This window comes from Gracilinanus agilis, chromosome 2 (assembly GCF_016433145.1).
Source record: "Gracilinanus agilis isolate LMUSP501 chromosome 2, AgileGrace, whole genome shotgun sequence".
Lineage (NCBI taxonomy): Eukaryota > Metazoa > Chordata > Mammalia > Didelphimorphia > Didelphidae > Gracilinanus > Gracilinanus agilis.
Window position 1 is genome coordinate 49523288 of NC_058131.1, and position 23570 is coordinate 49546857.

General features: G+C 40.6%; 1 protein-coding gene across 1 annotated transcript; it reads left to right on the top strand.

The window, feature by feature from the left end:
- Nucleotides 1–3: 3 nt before the first annotated feature.
- Nucleotides 4–22844, top strand: CHMP1A (charged multivesicular body protein 1A). Its single transcript, XM_044660522.1, has 7 exons — nt 4–83; nt 3523–3542; nt 12516–12593; nt 13280–13426; nt 18066–18194; nt 19730–19917; nt 20867–22844. The coding sequence occupies exons 1-7, from the start codon at nt 77–79 to the stop codon at nt 20886–20888; spliced, it is 591 nt and encodes a 196-aa protein (XP_044516457.1). The 5' UTR covers nt 4–76; the 3' UTR covers nt 20889–22844.
- The last annotated feature ends 726 nt before the right edge of the window (nt 22845–23570 follow it).

A 23570-nucleotide genomic window follows, 5' to 3' on the forward strand; every position in this document is an offset into this window, starting at 1 on the left:
CCCCTTATCCATTCTTCTACCCCCTTCGGCCTCAGCCCTGCGGTTTCTGAGGCGCCGGCGCTCCGGCCCGTTCGCCATGGACGGTAAGAGGCCGCCTTTAGCCCGGGCCCGCTGCTAATGAAGTTTGACGTTGGTGGGCGGGGAAGCAGCCTCCATGTCCTCTCGGACCTAGCTCTGGGCCAGGTCTTCCCGTCAGATTTCCAAGGTTCCCCTCCACGGGGGAGGGCCAGTGATGAGAAGGGAAGGGGAGTGGCGGAGCTCTTTTTGCGCCGTCTTCGCCCAGTTCAGCTGACTTGTCTGGGTTCTCACCACTTCGATTGTAAGCTTCTTGAGGGCAGGGTCTGAAGCTTCCGCCCAGCGTCCCGTACCCAGTAGGCACCTAATCAGTGCCAATTGGTTGACTGTAGGCAGTGAGTCGCCCTTAGTGTTGTTTCTACCCCTTTCCCCAATTGTCGTCTTGGGGAAACTATGGGATCAGAGGTCGGGGATGTTAGAGAACCTTGCTCTAAACTAGATGAATCATGGGGATGTTTGTAATTCTACAGCTCCACTAATGAGGCATTTTCCCACCCCTTGAAATAGTGTTCCCTAGTTAGGGACATGAGATCCCTTTCATCTTATCTCCATCTGTGCAAATCCCCAGTGTAGGGGATTTGTAGGGTGGACTTTTGGGGAAGTTATAGAATTATATGCAGCAGAAATTTATTAGATGCCTGCGGTGTAGGGTCTAGTTGGGTCTCTACCTGAGCAGCTAACTCTTGTTATTTTTCTATTAAAACCCTTACCTTCCACTTTATAGTCAATACTATGTATTAGTTCTAAGACAGAATAGGGTTAGACATTAAAGGTTAAGCTACTTGCCCAGGGTCACATAGCTAGGAAGTGTCTAAGGCCAGATTTGAACCCATACAACATCTTTAATAAATAGACCCACCAGGCTTTTATTATAGGGCAGTGATGGCAAACCTTTTAGGGACTGAGTGCCATGTCTTGCCCTCCTCCTTATCCCAGACAGGGGAAGGAAAAAACCCTCCCATTGGGCTGCTGAGCAGAGGATTGAGTGAAGTGAGGAATGTTCTCAGGCCCATGGAGAGGGGGAGGGGAAAATCTCTCTCGTGTCCCTCTGGCTTTCTAGTAATGAACTCTGGCAGGGGACTAGGGACCTACCCATAGAGAAGGCTCTTTGTGTCATAGGTTCACCGTCACTGTTATAGGGGAAAGATATAGTTCATATAATACAGTTCCTGCTTCATGAAGTTTATAGTTTAGTGTCATTTAAAGACATTTTATTGTCATTCAGTTTCCCCTGACTGACTCCACTTAGTTTTCTTAGTAGATATACTGGAATGGTTGGCCATTTCTTTTTCTAGCTTATTTTGCAGATGAGAAAACTGAGGCAAACGGTTAAATGACTTCCAGGGTCACATAGTTAAGTTCTTTGAGGCCAGATTTGAACTCAAGAAAATGAACTTTATGACTTCAGCAATCTATATACACTGTGCTACCTAGTGTCCCTTTCTAAAGACGTAAACATAGCAGATGGGTGTTATACATAAAAAGTGAGCATGAAAAATTAGCTAGTGTTAAGGAATCACAGAATATCAGAGTTGGAAGGGATTTCAGCAGTTACCTATTTCAACTCATGACTGAACAGGAATCCTTTTTACAACATCCCTAATAACTTTTTTGGTAATGGAAGCCTTCCTTTAAAAAAGATAGAAAGCTATTTTTGCCAAAATGCTCAGAGGCTGGAATACGAGAACTTTTTTTTTTTTTTTTTTGTCACTCCCAGAAAAAGACTCCATTGCTGTCTAGATTCCTAAATGTCTTAGAAAGATACTAGAGAGTCACATAGCAATGCCTGTTAATAATGCCTCATGTTGACTCAGTTTTGTTTTAGCTTTTAAAATTTATGTTAATTTTAAAAACCCAACAAAAATGCTTATCTTTCATCTTGGAATCAATACTGTGTGCTGGTTTCAAGCCAGAAGAGCAGTAAGGGCTAGGCTAAGAAGTATCTGAAGTCGTATTGGAAGAGGACCTCCTCTCTCTAGGCGTAGCCCTATCCACTGAGCCACCTAGGTGCCCCTCATATTAATAACATTTTAAACTCATTTTAATTTCTGTATAGAGCCTTCTATCTCTAGAGCCACTTCTTTAGCAAAGAATAAAAAAGCATGAGGAAAGAAAGCAGTATAATTTTTTTTAAAAAACCTTTACCTTCTGTCTTAGAATCAATACTGTGTTTTGGTCCTAAGGCAGAGGAATGGTAAGGGCTAGGCAATGGGAGTTAAGTGACTTGCCCAGGTTCACACAGCTAGGATGTGTCTGAGGCCAGGTTTGAACCTAGGACCTCCCATCTCTAGGCTTGGCTCTCAATCCACTGAGCTACCCAGCTGCCCCCACCAATTGAGTCTTACAGTGTTTGTAAGTGTTAAACATCTGTAAAACCTGTGTTTCCCCCACCTGCTTCCCAAAAGAAGGGAAAGGAAGGTGCATTATCTCTTGAGGGTAGGGTCATGATTTACAGTTTCATAGTATTTACATTTATAGTTCACAGTATTATCATGACCAAACCCAGTTTTACTCAACAGTAGTAATTCCCTCTGAGGTGAAATGTCTTTCTCCTCCAACAGAATTTTCTCTAGTGTTATGGATCTCTTTTGTTATTACTGTTGTAGTCTGGGTGTAGTGTTGATTAGACCAGTTTATATATATCTGTGGCAGTTGAAGGCCTAGGGCAACAATTATTTTATAGATAGCAGAAGCACTTCTGCCAGCACTGTTTGGGAAATTTGAGTTCCATTGATAAATTATTTATACTTTCTAAAGTTTTTTCCTGATATGCTAAACAGGAAAAACCCTGTAGTTAATATTTCCTGTCTGAATGTCTTTTCAAGTTACTTATGCATCTCTTTGCAGAAGTGGTGAAATATGCTTGGAGCAGAATAGCTAGGGGGAAAAAACAACAACAAAACCCTATAATACTTTCAAAGCATTCTCTTTCAGCTCTCTATAGAATTGGAACTTTCTGATACCATAAACATTATCACTCTGCTTTTCCTTTCAACTTCCTTTGACTGGAAAAAGTTTGAAAGGAAAATCCAAAGCCCTCGAGATATACTCAGCATTTTCTGTTAACTAACTGTAGAAGAGTAGGAAAATCCTGATAATGTAGTTCTTCAGAATGCCCCATAAGACAGAACACCTGATGTGGTGCTTAATACCTTTGTGACCTGTGATCAGTAATTTCACACCTCTGGGTTTTTCATCTCTAAGGGGGGAGGTCATTTAATGAACTAAATGATTTCTGTAAAGTTTCTTCTAGTTATAACTTTGGAATTCTTTTTAGCATATTTATTGATTGACTAATCTTGTTTTAGCTCTGTTAGCACCAGTAAGCATCCATTGGAGATAGAAACCTGTTTGTAATATTTTGATTTAATCTCTTCTAAAATCTGTTTGTGATATTTCAATTAAATCACTTCTAAAATCTTTAAATCATATGTTTTCTCTTTACAGATACTCTGTTCCAGTTGAAGGTATGTACTAAAAGGACTTTGCCCTCTTAACTTTGTCCTAGTAATTATTAGTAAGTGATGCTTCATAATGCAAGTGTCACCTACTTGTAACACAGATAAGTTTGTGTGATGCTCTGGCAAAATCAAACTGTTATGCTGCTGACAAGACTGAAGGAAGGGATTCTTTCTTTGTTGGCTTGATGGCTTTATTCCTTTTCTTGTTTGGAGCTGAGCAAAAAGCAGATCAGCTTCACTCACCCAGAAAAGATTGAGCATCTTATCTTTAAGAAACACAACTTGAATGCCATACTTAGCCTTTCGTTTGGCTCTCAGCTTCTAAAAGGCAGCCTCAAATCCATTAATATCACATTTCAAAGAGAGATTTTATGACAGCTGAGGCTTTCTTTCCCCTGGAAGTTTGGCTTTCTTAGCTAAACTACTTATATTTACTTTAAGTCGCTCCCTGATTATATACCTATCAGGCCACCTAGAGATCATCTCCATCTTATATTACCTTTGTTCTTTTGAGCTAAAACTTACTGGAGCTATCACTACATTTGCATACCTAATCAGCCAAATACTCTCAGAAATACAATGTGATTTTTGGATTAGGGAGCAGATACAAGGAAAAAAAGGGAACAATAGCAGGACAGATCTCTCCTCTTTCTGTGTTCTCTTATCCAAGTATTTGCTGCCAATTAGTCCTGGATTCAAGCAGCTATTAAGTTAGTTTGGCTGCCCCCAGATTAATTAAAATTCTGAGATTACTTCAAGATTATTCAGGGTTAAGGGGCAGCTAGATGGCTCATTGGATATAGAGCCAGGCCTAGAGAATGATGTTCTGGATTCAGATCTGGCCTTAGATACTTCCTGTGTGATCCTGGGTGAATCACTTAATCTCACTCTTAGCACTCTTCTGCCTTAGAACTGATACTTGGTATTGATTCTAAGAGTTAAAAAAATAAAGATTGTTCAGGGTTAATGTTATTTTGTGTGATCAGTTGCTCGTCACCTTCAGAATGGATGAAGGATATATAGTTGGTCCAGATTTTATAGTTATTCACACACTTAAATAAAATAAGCAAGGCAAGATAAGACATCGTGTTAAATGCTTAGTATGCACTAGGCACTGTGATATAGAAACTAGTGTAAGATTATGTTTCTGGCCCCCTGGGATACTTTTGCAGCGAGGCCATGGGCCTTGAAACAAGATTTTGAGATACTAATTCAGAAGTTTTTTTAGTGTTGGAAACTATAGTCTAAAAGCATAAACACTAGAAGCCTTGAGGTTGATAATGGATCCTTTTAAAATATTTAGCATCCAAAAATAGGACCTTCAAAAAGGGTCACACAGAGAGTGGTCTTTGTACTCTAAGAGTACTGTAAGAGTTTAAATTTAGATTTTATGCTAAATATGATAGTTATAAAGTACTATTGTGGTTGCCAAATTTAAAATATTATAGTTTAAATCAAAGTGACTTTTAGCAGCTTTATTTACAAAGAGGTATAAACAGTGAAATTGGAAAAATTTAGCTAAAGAGACAGATTTTAACAAGCCTACCAGCCTTCTCAGGTGAAGTGAGGTTCATGTAGGAGCTTCCTCATGTCCCTTGGTCCCTTTTCCCCATGTGGATTTCCTGGTAATCCTCAGCCAGAAGTCCCGGTGTTGTCTTCAGCCAGAGTTCTACCAATGCAGCCTTCTCCAGAGCCAAGGCAGGAATCTCAGCCACTTACCCAGCAAGCCCACATAGGATCCAGGGAAAAAGTCTCCTCCAAGCCAAGGCAGGGATCTCCAAAAGCCAGGAAGGGAATGAATGCTAGACCATGTTGGTCTTTTTTTATATCCCTTTTTCCCATGTCACTTCCTGTCACTCCTTCACAGAAGCCAATGACAGTCTTTCAATTTGCCTAGCACTGCCCGGGGGAGGGGGGCAGTGGCCTTAAGAGTTGTCACTTGCTAGAGTAAGTGACTGGTGAACTCTCATACTTAATGTTCTTGATTTGATTAGCTAAAAAAAAAAAGACAAGGGGAGAGTTAATCCTAGCTTCACAATATCCCCCCTGTGATTCTTTGGGAGGCTAGTCTCCCCAATGAATCATTTAACATAACTAGCCTTATACCTTTAAAGATCTTCTAGTTAAAGATGCATACAATATTGCACTTTCTAAGAGGAAACTACAATAGTTGGAGATAAGAGGGAAATAGAAGAGAGAGTACAAAACCAATGTTTGTAGGCGCATTGACAAAAAGCCAAATAGAGGGCTATCCCCTTTGGCATAAGAATTTACATTCAGAATAAATGTGTTAAACCCTCTTCAGTTCAATCAATTATATCCCAAAGTTCATTCTGGATCTTCTGATGCAGTGTAGGTTTCTTTGTCACTTTCTTCAAACAGTTCGCTTTCTTGATTCAAGGAGTTAGAGAGCTTCTTTTCCTGAAATTTCTCTCAAAAAGTTTTTAAATTTTGGATTTTATGAAAATTATACAGTACCCTTTAAATTGAAGCAATGTAGGGAGTGGGAAGAGCCTGGGACTTAAAACCTTGAGGCCTGAGCTCTGTTCTCAGCTCTGCCACTAAGTTGGTATTACTTTAGGGGAAATATTTTACTTTTTTGATCTTCACTTTCCCCATTTCTTAAATGAAGGAGTTGTATGAGATAATTTCTAAGGAACTTTCTTCTTCTAATCTATGAAGAGCTAATGGCTTGCTTTGTTACAAGGTGAGATTAGAGAGGAAATACTCTTATGTAGCACTGGAATCCTAAACAAGTCTTACTTTGTTTCTCCTTTCTTATCATCCAACATTTTCACTGGTGAAATCTGTTTAAAATGAACATCAAATATAGTTGTTTTTTTTAAACCCTTACCTTCCATCTTGGAGTCAATACTGTGTATCAGCTCCAAGGCAGAAGAGTGGTAAGGATAGGCAATGGGGGTCAAGTGACTTGCCCAGGACCACACAGCTGGGAAGTGTCTGAGGCCATATTTGAACCTTGGACCTCTTGTCTCTAGGTCTGGCTCTCAATCCACTGAGCTATCCAGCTGCTCCCTATAGTTTTATCAACAGAGGACCAAGAGCATGATAAAAAAACAGAAAACAAAGTGTTGCAGGGGGAATGAAATAGTTGGAGGGAGAATGTTGCAAAAGGGCAAGTTGCCTTCTGAAGGCAGTGTGTGGAAGGGTGGTTTGTTGCTAAGCAACCAGCCATGGATAGCACCATTAAATTTGTCTTTGGTGATAATGGATGGAAATTGTGGGTTGTGTATGTATTCTGAAGGTGGAGTTTATTGATTTTTGTGAGCCTCAGATCTTTTATTTTTTTAACCATCAGCTTGGCAGTGTCTGGAACTTGATGTTATCTTAAGTCCCTGCCCACTTGCTCTTATCCTTTGCAAATAGTTCAAGTTCTAGGAAGGGGCAGTGCCACAGAGAAGGATCTGCATAGAAGTTCTTCGATCATCATTTTTGTATGTTGACAGCCCCTGTTAAGGTATCAGAAAGTATTAATGTAAAACCCTGGCAGGTGTTGGCTATTTTAAGAAGTACTTAGGGGGCAGCTAGGTGGTTCAGTGGATTGAAAGCCAGGCCTAGAGAATAGGGGGTTCTGGGTTCAAATTTGTCTTCATATACTTCCTAGCTATGTGACCCCCTAGGCAGGTCACTTAAGCCCCTTGCCTATTTCTTATTGATCTTTTGCCTTGGAACCAGTACACAATATTGATTTTAAGATGGAAAGTTAAGGTGTTTTTTTTTTTTAAAACACTTATCTTCCATAAAGAACAATTTACAGTGATTAATTTTGATCAACTTCTATACTGTTAATTGGGGAAGTAATTGAAAACAAGGAAATTCACATTCTTATTTAATAAGACTAGCATAGATTATTTACAGAGGTGGCTAAACCTGTGATATTGGTAATTGGCAATCAAGATAGTTTTGAATACCATTTTAATTTTTCCCCACTGTATCCAAAGATCTCACTTCATTCTTATTTTTTTTAAAATTATGTGAAAAGAGAATAATTGATATTACTTCTAATTTCTACTATATTGATTCTGTTCTGTAGTTGATCCTATTCCCCATTTTATCAAGTCACATTTCTCAGTTCTGGAGTTAAACTCATGAAACCTGTTGCCCCTCCTAGCTAGTTTAAAGGCATAGTTGACGAGAAATATTATCACGCATGCATTTAGCTTCTGGGATATCTGCTTGTTGTGGTTCCATTCCTTCCCAAAGGATAAATCTTCTGATCTTGCCTCTCTTTGTACAATTAGGGGTAGAGAGCAAACTGAGTGATTCTGGTCTCCTACCCAAGATTGTAAGAGGCAGGTAAGTCCCATAAAACAATTGGCATTCCTTAATTGTCAGAGACGGGTATGATTAAGCCAACCCCCCAGTATAGCTAATTGTAATGTTTCTTAGCTGCCCATACCCTCTCCTTTTCTGAATGCCAATAAAGAGAATTTCCCTTTCCTGCCTTTCTCATTGAGGTCACTGGCGGCCTTACTGAGGTGACCAGTCTAACGTTTGTTAGCAGTTATTAACAGTCACTGTTAATAAACTGATTATGCTTGGAAAACATACCTTAGTTTACATTTATTGCTTTTACTAGCCACAATTATTTATTAATTTTTTAAGACCCTTTCCCTCTGTTCTAGTAATAATTCTAAGATACAAGGGTTAGACAGGGTTAAGTGATTTGCCTGGTATCTCACAGCTAAGAAGTGTTTGAGGCCAAATTAGAACTCAAATCCTGACTCCAGGCCTTGATACCCTTATCACTGTGCTTCTTAGCTTCCACAAATTCTTTTCTTTTCAATTTTTTATCTAGATTCTCTCCCTCCCACCCACACCTCCCAGTCCAGAAAAGGCAAATGATATGATATCAATTATACATGTAAAATCATTCAAAATGTTTCCATATTATGAAAATAAATGAATGAATAAATAAATAAAGTGAAGAAAGAACTTTATACTTCTATTTACCCTTAGAGTTCATCAGTTCTCTCTGGAGGTAGATAGTAATTTTTTAAATCATGAAACATTTGTATTTGTATTAGATTAGTGTTATTAATCAGAATAGCCAAGTGTCACAGTTGATCATTACAACATTGCTGTTAATGTGCACAGTGATTTCCCAGTTCATTTTGCATCAGTTTTGGTAGGTCTTATCATTTTTTTCTGAAACATCCCCTTGTTGTTATTATACCATAATAGTACTTTATCACAATCATATGCCATTTCCCAATTGCTGAGCATCCCCTGAATTTCCATTTCTTTGCAATCACAATAGGAGCGGTTATAAATATTTTTGTGCCTTTCTCTTTCTCTTCCTCTCTCTCCTTTTCTTCCCCCCCCCCCCCCCCCCGCCCCTCTGTAGAAGAGTGAGGAGGGATAGGCATTTGGTGTTAAGTGATTTATCCAGCTATCACATAGCTAGGAAGTGTTGGAGGTGAGATTTGAGCCCAGGTCTTTCAGACTCTAGACCTTGCACTCTATCCACTATGCTACCTAACTGCCCCTATTATTTTTTTCATAATTTTCATACTTTCATAATTTTTCATACTCATTTTTTGGCCAGTTTTTCCTCCAAGATGGTGTTATCCTGGAAGAGTTATGGTCACTGTTCTCTTGGTCTGTGTTCACCCAGAATGGGCCCCAGGCTCACTGTAGCCACAAGTACTATTTCTCCTCTCTGCCATAGAATAACGACTCAGAACTGATTATTGGCAATAGAATTGTCAGTTAGGTGTCAGTTGCACCTGTGCCAGCAAAGGGACCTTTATAATCTCTTTCTGACCAGTTATCCCATTCTCTTACCATCTTTGGGGAGAGAAGTTGCTACTTTAAAGTGTTGTTGGTGCTCCTGCTGTGCTCCAGGTCTGCACCCACCCCTAGTGTTACAGATCTCTCCTGTAGACTGCCTAAGTTGTCTTAGGAAGGAAAAATGTCTTCCTCTTACATTTTTTTTTGGGGGGGGGGGCTCTGCCACTTCAAAATTTGACTTGAGGTGTTATTTTAAAGTTGTATGGAGGAGAATGTTGGCAGAGTTCAGCTGGGACCTGGCCTGTACTCTGCCATCTTAGCTTTACCCTCACAGTCTTCTAGTATTTGAAGAGCTCTCAAATTGAAGGTAATGACTAAGCTGATCTTTGCCTCCTCTGACAACAGAACCATAGGAAATAGATTAAAGTGGTATCTTGGGTTGCTTGTTTTGTTTGCTAGTGAGTGGAGATTGTTAAATTTTGAGTTTCTATGAGCAAGGATTTTGGAACATTTTTAAAAATTGGTTAGAATTTCTTTTGGCCTTAGATGGTGGCATGTAGCATTACTTGACTTCCTCCTGGCTACCTAGCTCATTTCTCACTTCATTCTTCATTGAAAAAATGGAGACCATTTGCTAAAAGCACTGTTCTTCCCATTAAATAATTCCTTGATAAGTTCCTCGATAAGTTTCTCCTTCATTTCAGTGTCTGATGAAGAGGTGGTTCTTGTCAGAGTCAGCTCCTCTACAGCTTTGATCTACATGCCTCTTTCAGTCTTCTCAAGCAGATAGTCCCCATGACTATTCTCACTCTTTCTACTTTTCATTTTTTCCTTTTCTAACAGATTATTTCTTACTGTCTACAAAGATGCTTAATTCTCTTTCATCCTTTAAAAACCATCATTAGGCCCTCACATTCTTTTTTTTTTTTTTTTTTAAATTAAACCCTTACCTTCTGTCTTAGAATCAATACTAGGTATTGATTCTAAGGCAGAAGAATTGTGAGGACTAGGCAATGGGGGTTAAGTGACTTGCCCGGGTCATACAGCTAGGAAGTGTCTGAGGCCAGATTTGAACCCAGGGCCTCCCATATCTGGGCCTGATTCTCAATCCACTGAGCCACCCAACTGCCTCCAAGCCTTCTCATTCTTGAAAGGTCTTGTCCTATATCTCTCAGTCAAATGCCTTGGAAAAAAACTACTCTTTTCAAGCATTTCATTTCTCTCTTCTGAATTCTGCAGTCTGGATTTTGACTTCATCACTCAACTCTTTTCTCCAAAGCTACCAGTGATTTCTTAATGGCCGGATCTAAATGTCTTTCTTAATCATCATTCTTTCTGACCTTTTTGCAGTATGTTACCCTATCTCCTTTTGGATCCACAGTACTCATTTTTTATCTCCTTTTGGATCCACAGTACTCATTTTTTATCTCCTTTTGGATCCACAGTACTCATTTTTTCATGACATTTTCTCTCATTCTTTTTCCTGCTTGGCTAACCCTTCCTAGTCTTTTTTGCTGAATCGTTGTTTATATCATGTGCTCCTAACTGGGTATATTCCTAAATCCTGTTTTGGGCTTTCTCTATACACTCTCATTTTGTGACCTCATTTATTTTTAAACCCTTACCTTCCGTCTTGGAGTCAATACCATGTATTGGCTCCAAGGTAGAAGAGTGGTAAGGGCTAGGCAATGGGGGTCAAGTGACTTGCCCAGGGTCACACAGCTGGGACGTGCCTGAGGCCAGATTTGATCCTAGGACCTCCCATCTCTAGACCTGGCTCTCAATCCACTGAGCTACCCAGCTGCCCCCATTTTGTTATCTCTTTACAAATGACTTCCAGATCTCCATGTCCAACCCTCTCCTCAGCATCTATCCGCCCCCCCCAGCTGTTTGTTGTACATCACTAATTGCCTTTTGGATATTTTGAACTAGATTGTTTCATAAACTCAGCGCACCTAAAACTGAATTCTGTTTTTTCTCCTAAACAACCCCCCCCCCTTCTGAACTTCATTTTTTTGACTTGTCATCGAGGTTTGCAGCCCCAGTGCCATCCTTGATTCCTCATATTCATTTATCCCCTAGATGCATTCAGTTGCCATATTTCATCAATGTCTTTCTCTTCACTCAGACAGCTACCCCCTTAAGGGTTTAGGCCTTTATTCCTCTTTTCTTGACTATTACAGTAGCATCCTAATTGGTCTTCCTGCTTCTTGTCTTTTGCTATTCAGATCTCTTCTACATATAGCTGTCCAAATGATTTTCCTAAGGCACAGATTTGATCATGCCACTCCTTTCCCTACTTAATACATTCCAATGACTCTATTACCTCTAGGATCATAGAACAACTATAACACTGGCATTTTAAAACTTCACAACGTGGTTCCATCCTACACCAAGATGAAGAGCTCTTGGATAGAATGTGGCCTTCATTTATTCTGTTTTGAAAATAGAAAACCCCTTTATAGTTTTAGAAAATTTTAATGTGAATTGCTTCTTATAACTTTTTCCTTTTGCAATTGAGAGTTAAGTTTGAGAGTTTATGGATAGAATACATTGAAGAAAACTGTAGATTATTCTGATTTTCCAAACAATAGAAGTTCTTTATTTACTTTTATGTTCTGAGAGATTCTGTCTTTGCATGTGTTTTAAAACCCTTACCTTTGTTCTTAGACTCTATACTGTGTATTGGTTCCAAGGCAGAAGAGCAGTAAGGATTAGGTAATGGGGGTTAAGTGACTTACTTGCCCAGGGTCACCCAGCTGGAAATTATCTGAGGCTGAATTGGAAATCAGGACCTTCTGTCTTCAAGTCTGGCTCTCTATCCATTGAGCTACCTCTCTGCCCCTGTCATTGCATATTCTTCCAAGATAAGAACAGGAAGTCAGACCTCAGACCTCTCTGGTGACGTAGCTTGGAGAAGGGGTTGTGACTAATGGTTTAAAAGAGAAAATGTAGAAGTAAGGCTCCTGGTAACCTGTCTAACATCAAGATAGAAAGAAGAATCACAACCTATAGGCATCTTGTCTCTTCTTATATAGTATCTATCACATGGTGGCAACTGAGAAATGTTAGGTAGCAAGGTCCATCCCCAGAGGCAGCTAACAATACAGAGTACCTTAGGGTCACAACTAATGAGTACTAGTTCTTTGGATGCATTTATCTGGAGTGAAGGGAGACTTAGAACCTGACTTAGTTACTGCTAAGTATATTTTTATTTCTTTTTAGTTCACAGCAAAACAGTTGGAGAAGTTGGCCAAGAAGGCTGAGAAGGACTCTAAAACTGAGCAAGCCAAAGTCAAGAAGGTAGGTGACTATTAGTCCTACTGAATTCAGTGACTCTAAGTTCAAAAACAAACAACTGTCTGGTCTCATATGGTAAAGCTCATCCTGAACATATAGAGGACAATAATCTTATCTCCTTGCCTGCTTATCTTCTTGTCTGTCTATCTGTCTGCCCATCTATTTATTAAATTCATTAAGCACTTTCTAAATGTCAAGCATTGTGCTAAAAATTTTGATGAGCACTCCCCCCCTCCACCCCCCCCCCTTTTCTTTCTCTTCAATGTCTTCCTGCCTCTCCCTCTTTTTGGTTAGGATTTATGATTTATGTGAGTTTGGGCAAACCTCAAAAGACTATATAAATGTGAGTTATTTGTCGGGGCACTCAGTTTATTTACCGTCTTATAGTATTGGATGGCTTTAGGTTAACATGGGGAGGAGGCCCAGGGACTGAGAAATGCAGAATTAATAGGAAGGAATGTATCCAAAGAAATTTACATGGTGAAATCTTTAGAGATCCGGAATTTTTAAAAACTTAACTAGAAGATTTGTTTAGTTTATAGCATGGATCTATGAAAGGGGAGGATTCTATCTTTTGAAAATAACATTTGGGAAGAAAAAGATTGAGATTGAAGGAAGTTAGAAGAACATTTTGTAAAATACAAATCCATCCAGTTGCTTTTAGTTAACATTTCTGTTTGTCACTGCAGGCTCTTCAGCAGAAAAATGTGGAGTGTGCTCGGGTCTATGCCGAGAATGCAATCCGTAAAAAGAACGAGGGCTTGAACTGGCTTCGAATGTCTTCCCGTGTGGATGCAGTAGCCTCCAAGGTCCAGACTGCCGTGACCATGAAGGGGGTAAATGACTGCCATTTTCTGGATGCTGGGCTTCTATTAATGTAACATTAGCTATTATCAAACCATTTGTTTACTCTAGACCTCTTTGCATTAATTTGTTCATATATAAAATTTCTTTAGCAACTACTCTATACAAGGCATTGTGTTAAATGCTAGCATGTGGGCTATAAAAATTACATGGGATGTGTAGCTTTATTGAAGTCCTGACATGTCTTTAATGCCTCCAGGCCTAATTATTTTTTTAATTAATAATTTTTATTTTTTAGAAAAGTTATCATGGTTACATGATTCATGTTCTTACTTTCCCCTTCACCCCCCCCCCCCCAATAGTTTTAACACGTGTCATTGATCAAGACTTATTTCCAAATTGTTGATAGTTGCATAGGTGTGGTAGTTTGGGGTCTACATCCCCAATCATGTCCGCCTCAACCCATGTGTTCAAGCAGATGTTTTTCTTTTGTGTTTCCACTCCTGTAGTTCTTCCTCTGAATGTGGGTAGTGTTATTTTCCATAAATCCCTCCAGATTCTCCTGGGTAATTGCATTGCTGCTAGTACAGAAGTCCATTACATTTGATTTTACCACAGTGTATCCCTCTCTATGTACAATGTTCTTTTGGCTCTGCACCTTTCACTCTGCATCAATTCCTGGAGGTCTTTCCAGTTCACATGGAATTCCTCCAGTTTATCATTCCTTTCAGCACAATAATATTCCATCACCAGCATATACCACAATTTGTTCAGCCATTCCCCAATTGAAGGGCATCCCCTCATTTTCCAGTTTTTTGCCACCACAAAAAATGCGGCTATAAATATTTTTGTACAAGTCTGTTTATCTATGATCTCTTTGGGTACAAACCCAACAATGGTATGGCTGGATCAAAGGGCAGGCATTCTTTTATAGCCCTTTGGGCATAGTTCCAAATTGCCAGCCAGAATGGTTGGATCAGTTCACAACTCCACCAGCAATGCATTAATGTCCCAATTTGGCCCATCCCCTCCAACATTCATTACTCTCCCCTACTATCATTTTAGCCAATCTGCTAGATGTGAGGTGATACCTCAGAGTTGTTTTGATTTGCATTTCTCTAATTTTATTAGAGATTTAAAGCACTTTCTTATGTGCTTATTGATACTTTTGATTTCTTTATCTGAAAATTGCCTATTCATGTCCCTTGCCCATTTATTGATTGGGGAATGGCTTGATTTTTTATACAATTGATTTAACTCCTTGTATATTTGAGTAATTAGACCCCTGTCATAGAGTTTTTTGTTATAAAGATTTTTTCCCAATTTGTCATTTCCCTTCTGATTTTGGTTGCATTGTTTTTGTTTGTACAAAAGCTTTTTAATTTAGTATAATCAGTCATCCCATTCACATTCAATTATAATTATCAGTTGTGTATTCCCCAACATTTTGGTATCCTCTCTTAGTTCTACCCCTTCTTCTTAGGCTATTTCCTTTTAAACCAGTGATTTGTTTTAAACCAGTAACCCTTGTTGTCCCCTCCCTTGTTATTCCCCCTCTTTTTATTTTTAAGGTCTAATGAATTCCCTCCCTTCTCTTCCCCTCCCTTTTTTGACCTCCCCACTCCTCTGCTCCCCTTGGTTTATCCCTTCTGACTTTCTCAGTAGGGTTAGATAGAGTTCTATATCTCAATGGATATAGCTACTCTTCCCTCTCAGGGTTAATTCCACTGAGAATAAGGTTTAAATATTACCTTTTAATGCTCTCTTCCTCTCCTTCTTATAATAGTACCTATCCCCTCCCCTTCCCATGCCCTCTTTGTGTGTAATAGACTATCCTATTTTTCTTATTCATTCAAGTTTCTCTTGGTGTCCTCCTCTTTCCCACCCACTCCCTTATCATCTTAGACCATTTAGTACTCCAACCTCTCCCTGTGAATAATTCTTCTAATTACTATAATAGTGGATACTATAATAGTGAATAGAGTTCACTACAGAGAATTACACATAACATTTCTCCATATAGGAATACAAATAATTAGATCTTATTGAAGGCCTTTAAAGAAGCAAATTTAAAATTAAGAGTTTTTCTTTCTTTCCCCTTTGTTTCTTATTTACCTTTTCATGTTTCTCTTGGTTTTTGTGGTTGGATATCGAAGTTTCTATTTAGTCCTGGTATTTTCTGTGCAAATACTTGGAAATCTTCTATCTTTCTGAATGCCCAAACTTTTCCCCTGGAAGTATATAGTCAGGTTTGTTTTTTTTTTAAACCCTTGTACTTTGGTGTATTGTCTCATAGGTGGAAGAGTGGTAAGGGTGGGCAATGGGGGTCAAGTGACTTGCCCAGGGTCACATAGCTGGGAAGTGGCTGAGGCCGGGTTTGAACCTGGGACCTCCTGTAAGTATATATAGTCAGTTTTGATGGGTAGGTGATCCTTGGTTGTAGACCCAGTTCTCTTGCCTTTCTGAATATCATATTCCAAGCCTTGTAGTTTTGTAGTGTGGAGGCTGCCAGATCCTGTGTGATCCTGATTGGTGCTCCTTGATATCTGAATTGTCTCTTTCTGGCTTCTTGTAAAATATTTTTCTTTTACTTGGTAGCTCTTGAATTTGGCTATTATATTCCTGGGGGTTGTCTTTTCAAGGTTTAGTGTAGAGGGCGATCTACGGATCCTTTCAATGTCTATATTGCCCTCTTGTTGTTGAACTTCAGGACAATTTTGCTGAATAATTTCCTTTAGTATGGAGTCCAAATTTCTATTAATTTCTGCTTTTTCAGGAAGACCAATGATTCTCATATTATCTCTTCTAGACCTGTTTTCTTGATCTGTCAATTTCTCAGTGAGATATTTCATGTTTCCTTCTATTTTATCAGTCTTTTGACTTTGCTTTATTTGTTCTTGTTGTCTTGAGAGATCATTGGCTTCTACTTGCCCAAATCTTGTCTTTAGAGACTGGTTTTCTGCTATATTCTTTTGATTTCCCTTTTCGATTTGGTCTATCCTGTTTTCCAGCTGTTTGATTTTGGTCTCCAATTTGCTTATCAATTCTTTTGATTTGGGGGCATCTTTTTCTAATTGCCCAATTCTAGCCGTTAGAGACTGGTTTTTGGCTATAATCTTTTGGTTTTCCTTTTGAATCTGGTCTATTTGGTTCTTCAAGGCTTCCAGCTGGTCATTTCTGGTCTTCAATTTACTTATCAATTCATTTGATTTCTGAGCCTCACTTTCTAATTGTGAAATTCTGCTTTTTAAACTGTTATTTTCTTGCCAGTTCTCTACCATCTTTCTCATAATCTCACATTTGAACTCTTCAATAGCTTGTGACCAGTTTTCATTTTTTGGGGAAGGTTTGGATATGATTGCTTGTTTGTTCTCCTCTGCTGTTTGCTCTGTTGTCTGGATCTTTTCTGTGTAAAAGTTGCCAAGTGTTAAGGATTTCTTCTTGATCTTTCTCTTCTGGGGTTCTTGTCTCTGGCTTGCCATTGTTAGCTCAGTGCCTTCTCAGCTTTATCCTCATGCCTAGGGTCTATCTGCGCTCTTTAGGCTCCTGAGGTCTCAGGTCTAGTTGTTCTCAGGGTCAAGCCTCCTGGTGGTCCCCTTGCTTGTTCCTGTGCCTGAAGCTCCTTTAACAGTCTCAGGGTGCTGCTTCCATAGTCATGCACTCCTCTGCACTGGGTCCCCTCTCAAGGTCTGAGTCTGCGCTCGGGATCTGTGTCTGCAGCTGCGATTGCACCTGCGCCCAGGGTCTGTGTTCAAAGTCCGCGCGTTCTTTAGCCTCTTGGGGTCTTAAGTCTTGCTGCTCTCAGGAACAGGCCCTGGTGGTCCCAAGTAGCCGTCAAGGACTTAATGGATGCTCCAAACTTGCTCTAACTCTTGTGCGCTGGCTTTGGCCCTGTAGGTGGTGTGTGTGGGGGAGGGGGTTGCTCAGCTCGCATTTTAGTAGAGCTATTTCACCCCCTTATAGCATGGAAATGCCTGATCCCATGTGCCTTCAATGCTGCACTCTGTTGTGGGTCACCCCCTCATAGCATGGAAATGCCTGATCCCATGTGCCTTCAATGCTGCACTCTGTTGTGGGGTCCCTTCCTTCGTCTGGATTTGTTTTTATGTCCCCTCGAGGAGTCCTATATGTGTGGGTTAGGAGAGGTCAAGCAGTTGCTTTTTACTCTGCCGCCATCTTAACCCGGAAGTCCTCCAGGCCTAATTATTAAGGCTGGAGATCTTCTGGATACAGGAATGTTCGTGCTCCTCTAGGTGCAAGGGTTCATATCAGCTCCAAATCTCTTTTAACTGTGTTAGATCCCTATGGAGATAGGAAGGACTCAGTTCTTCCCTTTGATTCAGTGAATGCTACACTAGCAAGTTTAGAAAATCAGTTTTTTCCCCATTTCATGGTGTGTTTTTTTTATTTTTTTAACCCTTACCTTCTGTCTTGGAGTCAATACTGTGTATTGGTTCCAAAGTAGAAGAGTGGTAAGGATGGGCAATGGGGGTCAAGTGACTTGCCCAGGGTCACACACCTGGGAAGTGTCTGAGGCTGGATTTGAACCTAGGACCTCCCATCTCTAGGCCTGGCTCTCCATCCACTGAGCTACCCAGCTGCCCCCTCCATTTCATAGTTTTAATCTTTTCCTTTCTCTCACATCCTCATCTCCCCCACTCCCTATCTTAGGTGACTAAGAACATGGCTCAGGTGACTAAGGCCCTGGACAAAGCTCTCAATACCATGGACTTGCAGAAGGTGTCTGCTGTAATGGACAAGTTTGAGCAGCAGGTTCAGAATCTGGATGTTCATACTTCGGTAGGTAACTTTTGCTGCATTCAAATGTGTGTCTGTGGGTGGTTGTTGATGGAGGCAGCCCTGTGGAGAGTGGATAGGGGTGAGCATTGTGAAAACAGCAAACTACAGTGATTTAGCAAGCGTTTAGTTAAGCAGGAGGCCCTAGATTACAGAGGCAAAAACAAAAGACATGCCCTTAAGGAGCTTACTCCCAAAAAAAATTTTTATTAATGTAATACAGTGATTTTCTGCTAGGACCCTATCATGGTGTATCTCCCTTTCCTCCCTAAGTGTGACTACCATGGACTACCATTCTTTGTAACAAAGAAAAACCACCAAACAAAACTGAATGGATACAGTGGCCCTTGGTGTGTGCAATGGCTAACATCTATTGGCACTTTGTGACTTTTGTTGTGCCTATTACTCTTTTGGGCTCACTTTCTTCTGCGGAGCTCACATTCTGCAGAGGGTCATGCTATGTGTATTGTTAAAGGGATTTTCTTAATCTCTCCCTCTGCCTCTTTAAGAGGCAAGAGAGCAGGATTTCTAAGTAGAGCAGAACTGACAGGGGTCAGTGAGCCAGAGCTGAAGATTCTGTTACCAAGGAGATGACGGGAAAGATAAGGAAGGAACAATGGTAGTTGGGGCCCTTTTGCCTCTGGATCTCGAGAGAGCAGGAGGTCTATTTCTGCTACTGGCAGTTAACTATTGACAGTTGAGTGGTAGAAATGAGTTTGAATTGGATGGCTTTTAAGGTCCAGATTCTATGCCCTCAGTGTAATAGAATCCTTTCTGTTTTTGCTAGTGAGGAAAATTAATATTTTGTCATATTATTTAATATCCAACATCTTTCTGTGAATCCATCTATTTCCTCAGATTGCCTTCAGAGAAATGGGGAAGGTGCAACGCATCTGCTTGGGCAGGGATGAGACCCCTTCCTTGCTTTTGTTTGCCCCAAATATAGAAGCCAGATGGAGCTGGCCCTTTCCTAGAGGAGGATTCTTGTATTCTTTCCTCTTCTGACCAAAATTGGGGGGTGACCTGGTTTACAAAGGAGGGAAGATCAAGCCAGTAAAATCCTGATGGAAATGGCCTATGTTTTTCTGGCCAAGATTGTTGGAGGCAGCTGGGTCTCTTGGGGCAGCAAGCATCCCTTAAGTGTTAGAGGTATGATCTGAAATCTGAAAGCCAGGCCACACTTTCCCTAGCTGCAGATGGGATTTGGCATCTTTGCCAATCTTGAAGAATAGGGAGGAGTTGAGAACTATTGACCCTCCTCATTAAAATGTCCTTTAATCAAGATTGCCTTATGTTTGCTAGGTGAAGTCCAAAAGGTTTTCTAGTTAGGCCAGTCAGAAGGAAGACACACATTGGGTTAAAAAGTCCAACGAGCCCTCTCTCCAGATCTTTTGACACAAATGGAGACAGACTATCAGACCCATTTACTAACATGATTGGTGCCCTGTTAATAAATGATACCTTACTTGGAGAGCTCTGCCTATTTGTCCTTTGTTAAATTTTGCTTGAGACACCATTTGATTTTCCCCATTCTTTAGGTAATGGAGGACTCGATGAGCTCAGCTACCACACTGACCACACCTCAGGAACAGGTGGATAGCCTTATTGTGCAGATTGCTGAGGAAAATGGCCTGGAGGTCATGGACCAGCTTAGTCAACTTCCTGAAGGGGCATCTGCTGTCGGAGAGAGCTCTGTGAGGAGCCAGGAAGACCAACTATCTCGAAGGTATGTTTCCCCAATTTTCTCGATCTCTTTCCCTTCCTTATCCCTGTCCCAACTTCTTGTAGATTCAGGAAATTTTTTGTGGTATCATTTAATTATTCATTTGGGCAGCAAGATACTGGAGTTGTGCTCTCTTTGGAGAATGTGCCTTGGGTTCAATTCCCTGGCTATGGATAAATTAGAAGACCACTTGGAATGTCTTAGTGCTCAGGTATCAGAAGACTTCCACAAGATCATGGCTTGTTTAACTATCTTGGTGAAGGACCATTAGCTACAGAATAGAAATGGAAAGTATTTGCAGAGGCAGATCATTGACTCTGTGTTAAACAACTCAGGCATATATGAAAGGGATAAGATGTAGTTCTCCATCCACCTCCCCCCTGTGCAGTACAGCAGGAAAAATACAAGCTTCTATTATCCTTTGGTGTTATTAAGATCCTTTGATATTACTCGTTGTAAGTAGCCTAGATGGGAGAATGCTAGAGTAATTAGATAAAGCTTCCAGAACGAGGGGAAGTAGACTTCTTAACCTATGAGGATATCGTACCCATGCTATTTTATAGTATCTTTGAGCCCCGTGATCTTGAATTTACAGAACTAAATGATAGCTGAACATTTACCCTTAGAGAACTTGGTTCTCGACTCCATCCTTTTCTCTACTTTGCCTTTTCTTTCTGCCTTCACCTGCATATATCAAACAGGAGCAGAATTCAGGGGGACAGGCCAAAGTATAAGCCATTCATTGTATTTCCAGTCATTATATTTCCAGTCATTAGATAAACCCACTTTGCCAGATTCCTGCTCCTAGTTTATCTGCTTACCTCTTTCCAATCCAGTTGCCTGGTCATTATTTCCTAAAATGAGCTTAGGATCTGTGAAATTAAGGTGTTGGTTGCAAACATATTTCTGTTTGATGGGTCTTTATATAAAGAGGAACCTCCTTTTTCCCCAGGTTGGCGGCCTTGCGGAATTAAACTATACCTCAGCCTGATGGACTGCTTTCCCTGCACTGATCACGCACTGGAAAGGAGTGGGAGGGAAGCTGTGTCCTCCATTCCCCCTACCCTTCCACAGCCTCTGCAAAGACAAGCAGCCAACAACTGTTCCACTGTTACCCTTTGCCCTACCAATCTCCGATGGCATTGGAATTTCCCCTTTCCTCTGGGTGTGGATCCATGTGTGGGGCGCGAACTCATATCATCCGTTTGTACCTTGTCTCTATGCCTCTGGACCCCCCCCCCCCCAAGTGTTGACAGGGAAGAAGAAGCCACTGCATCACTTCAGCTTTTGTGTTATCGGCTGTGCTCTTGGTGGAGGTCAGGCAGTGCTGCCTGGATTCTGACATCTCCAAAGGAATCTGCTTCTTTTCTGTACATTTAAAAGAATATTGACTTGATTTTAATGCAACACTACTTGGTTATCTTAGGGATTTTAGGTGGTTAGGCTCTTAGGTAATTGCTTCATTTCCAGTATATTGCATGTCTGGGTCCTATTTCCATATAATATTGAACCAGCCCTTTTAGGGTTAGAGGTGAGGTACCTTTTTCCAAGGCTAAGTGCAGCCAGCAGATTTCCTTTTGCAGATGTCTGGTTAAATAGCAAAGGGACTCTGTAGAGGAGTCTGTTTGAGATCTAAGATCCCACCTTCTTGGGCAGTGACTTTATACATGCACATCAAGGGGGTTCCCTGAGTCTTGTGACTGAGTGGTGGTTGTGTGAGCCTCAGTGATTCTCTGTCACCTTTGGTGATATAGGTTGGCCATTTTTGTGAGTCTGGCTGTGTGCAGATCACATTCCCCCTCTCAGCGAGTGGCCTTTAAGGAAGGAATTCTCCTAGTGTTAAAGGTGTAGACTGCCTAGCCCACACCAGACTTGCCAAGGGGCTTGAGTTTTCTCAGTTACTTGTTCATCTGCTTCATGAAATGGAGTCCTTCAGTGAACAGCTGGGTCAGCATTTGAGGGAGAGCAGCTGATTTCTGTGCTTTTAGAAAGTGGTCTATTCTTGGAGTGGGGAGCAGGTTGGAGGAAACAGGTGAATGGTGGGTAATCCCTAATAGACAAGGTATCCCAGAAATCTCAGTGTTGTTTTAAGCTGTTGAGCTTAGTTCAGTCCATTTTGCCAGGTTCCTGCCCCAATTGGAATCCAGAATCTTTAAGCTATTAAGGCTTAAGATGGCACTAGGACATTTGGAACACCTTATATATAAGCCTTACTAATTCCTGAGTGACACTTGCCTCAGGAGTTCTTATGTAGTCCCTGAAGATTCTGGGGTGTTTAATTGTTTTTTAATCTCCTTTCATTTTCCTAGAGAGAAGTGTTATGGTTTACATTTCAACTCTGCCAAAAATTGAGTTATTAGATTGATTCATAATTAGAATCTCTGCCCTAGGATCAGTAGCTAATAATAATGTGTTTGCATGGCCCCATTCCTCCTCAAGAAAACCTAGGAAATCTCATGAGCTGAGGGAATGTCAATATTCCCTCAGCCTGGGTGCCTCAGGAGAATATTGTCATTTATCTGTGGGAGTTTCATAATGCCTTCCTCTTATTTGTGCCAGTTTATTTCTTTTTCCTTTCATTGCAAATAATGATTCTTGGTCCCCACACTGGCAGTTCCTCCAAGCCCTATTTGCTGATGAAGTGACACAACTTAGGACACAGTAGACTTGGACATTAGTTCCCAGCTGTGATGAGATTTTAGAGACAACTGAACCATTGGGGCACTTGATTTATTGTTCTCCCCCAAATAGCTCTTTGTAGGCCTGTAGAAAAAATATGATCCCAGAGTAGTTTTCCATATGCTTGAAACTTACTCCATTTTCTTGAAGCTTCAGGGGTTTTTTTGTTTGGTTTTTCTTGTCATTGTGGAGGGAGCAGGCAGTTTGTGATAACTCCTTTTAGCATTCCCTCCTTCCCACGCAAAAAAACCCCAACACACACACACACACACACACACACACACACACACACACACATACACACTCAGTAAGGTTGGTACCTGGAGATATCACCTGATGCCTATACATAGGCAGCTTTTCCCCTCCAGTGCAGTCTTCATCAAGATTCACCATAGATAGGTCCCAAATTGTCTGTGCTGCATAGTAAGGGAATTGTATATATTTTTTTATGAGTTGTGTATAGATGTGTTTGAATATTTTTACTTTTGACCTTTTACCTTTGATCCTTGTGGCCTTGGAAGCATCTGGGTTCAGTGTAAATAAAAAGGCCCCTTTAAATATTTCTTTTAAAGCTTGCAGAGCCTTGAGTGAGAGAGGCTCAAGATCCTTCTCTGTTGGATGGGAGCATATGTCATTTATTGGAAACCAGACATTTCAGGTTTGCTTCCTGAGGTGGACTGCCTGTTTTTCCCACCGTTGAACTTTGGTCTTGGATGAAGACAATCAAGAGCTCAGTAATCTACTCAGTATTGCTCACTTTTTGGAGTGAGCAATTTGGGAGCACCTTCCATGGACCCTGCAGCCCTCAGGAATGAAACATAAAGTATCACAGAGAGAATTATAATGGCTAAAAGGGCAGTGTCAAAAGTGTGATTGAATTCTATCCTATTTCAGACCCATACAATCAGATGTCTTCTGAGTTTGCTGTCACTGAACAACTTGATGAGACAAGAACCCAGCCCCTGAGGATATATTGT

Bases quoted from the DNA above. Each gene is read 5' to 3' on its own strand.
- CHMP1A (XM_044660522.1), top strand. The intron at 3,543-12,515 runs GTATGTACTAAA...ATTTCTTTTTAG, and splicing joins ATACTCTGTTCCAGTTGAAG to TTCACAGCAAAACAGTTGGA. The intron at 19,918-20,866 runs GTATGTTTCCCC...CTTTTTCCCCAG, and splicing joins GAAGACCAACTATCTCGAAG to GTTGGCGGCCTTGCGGAATT.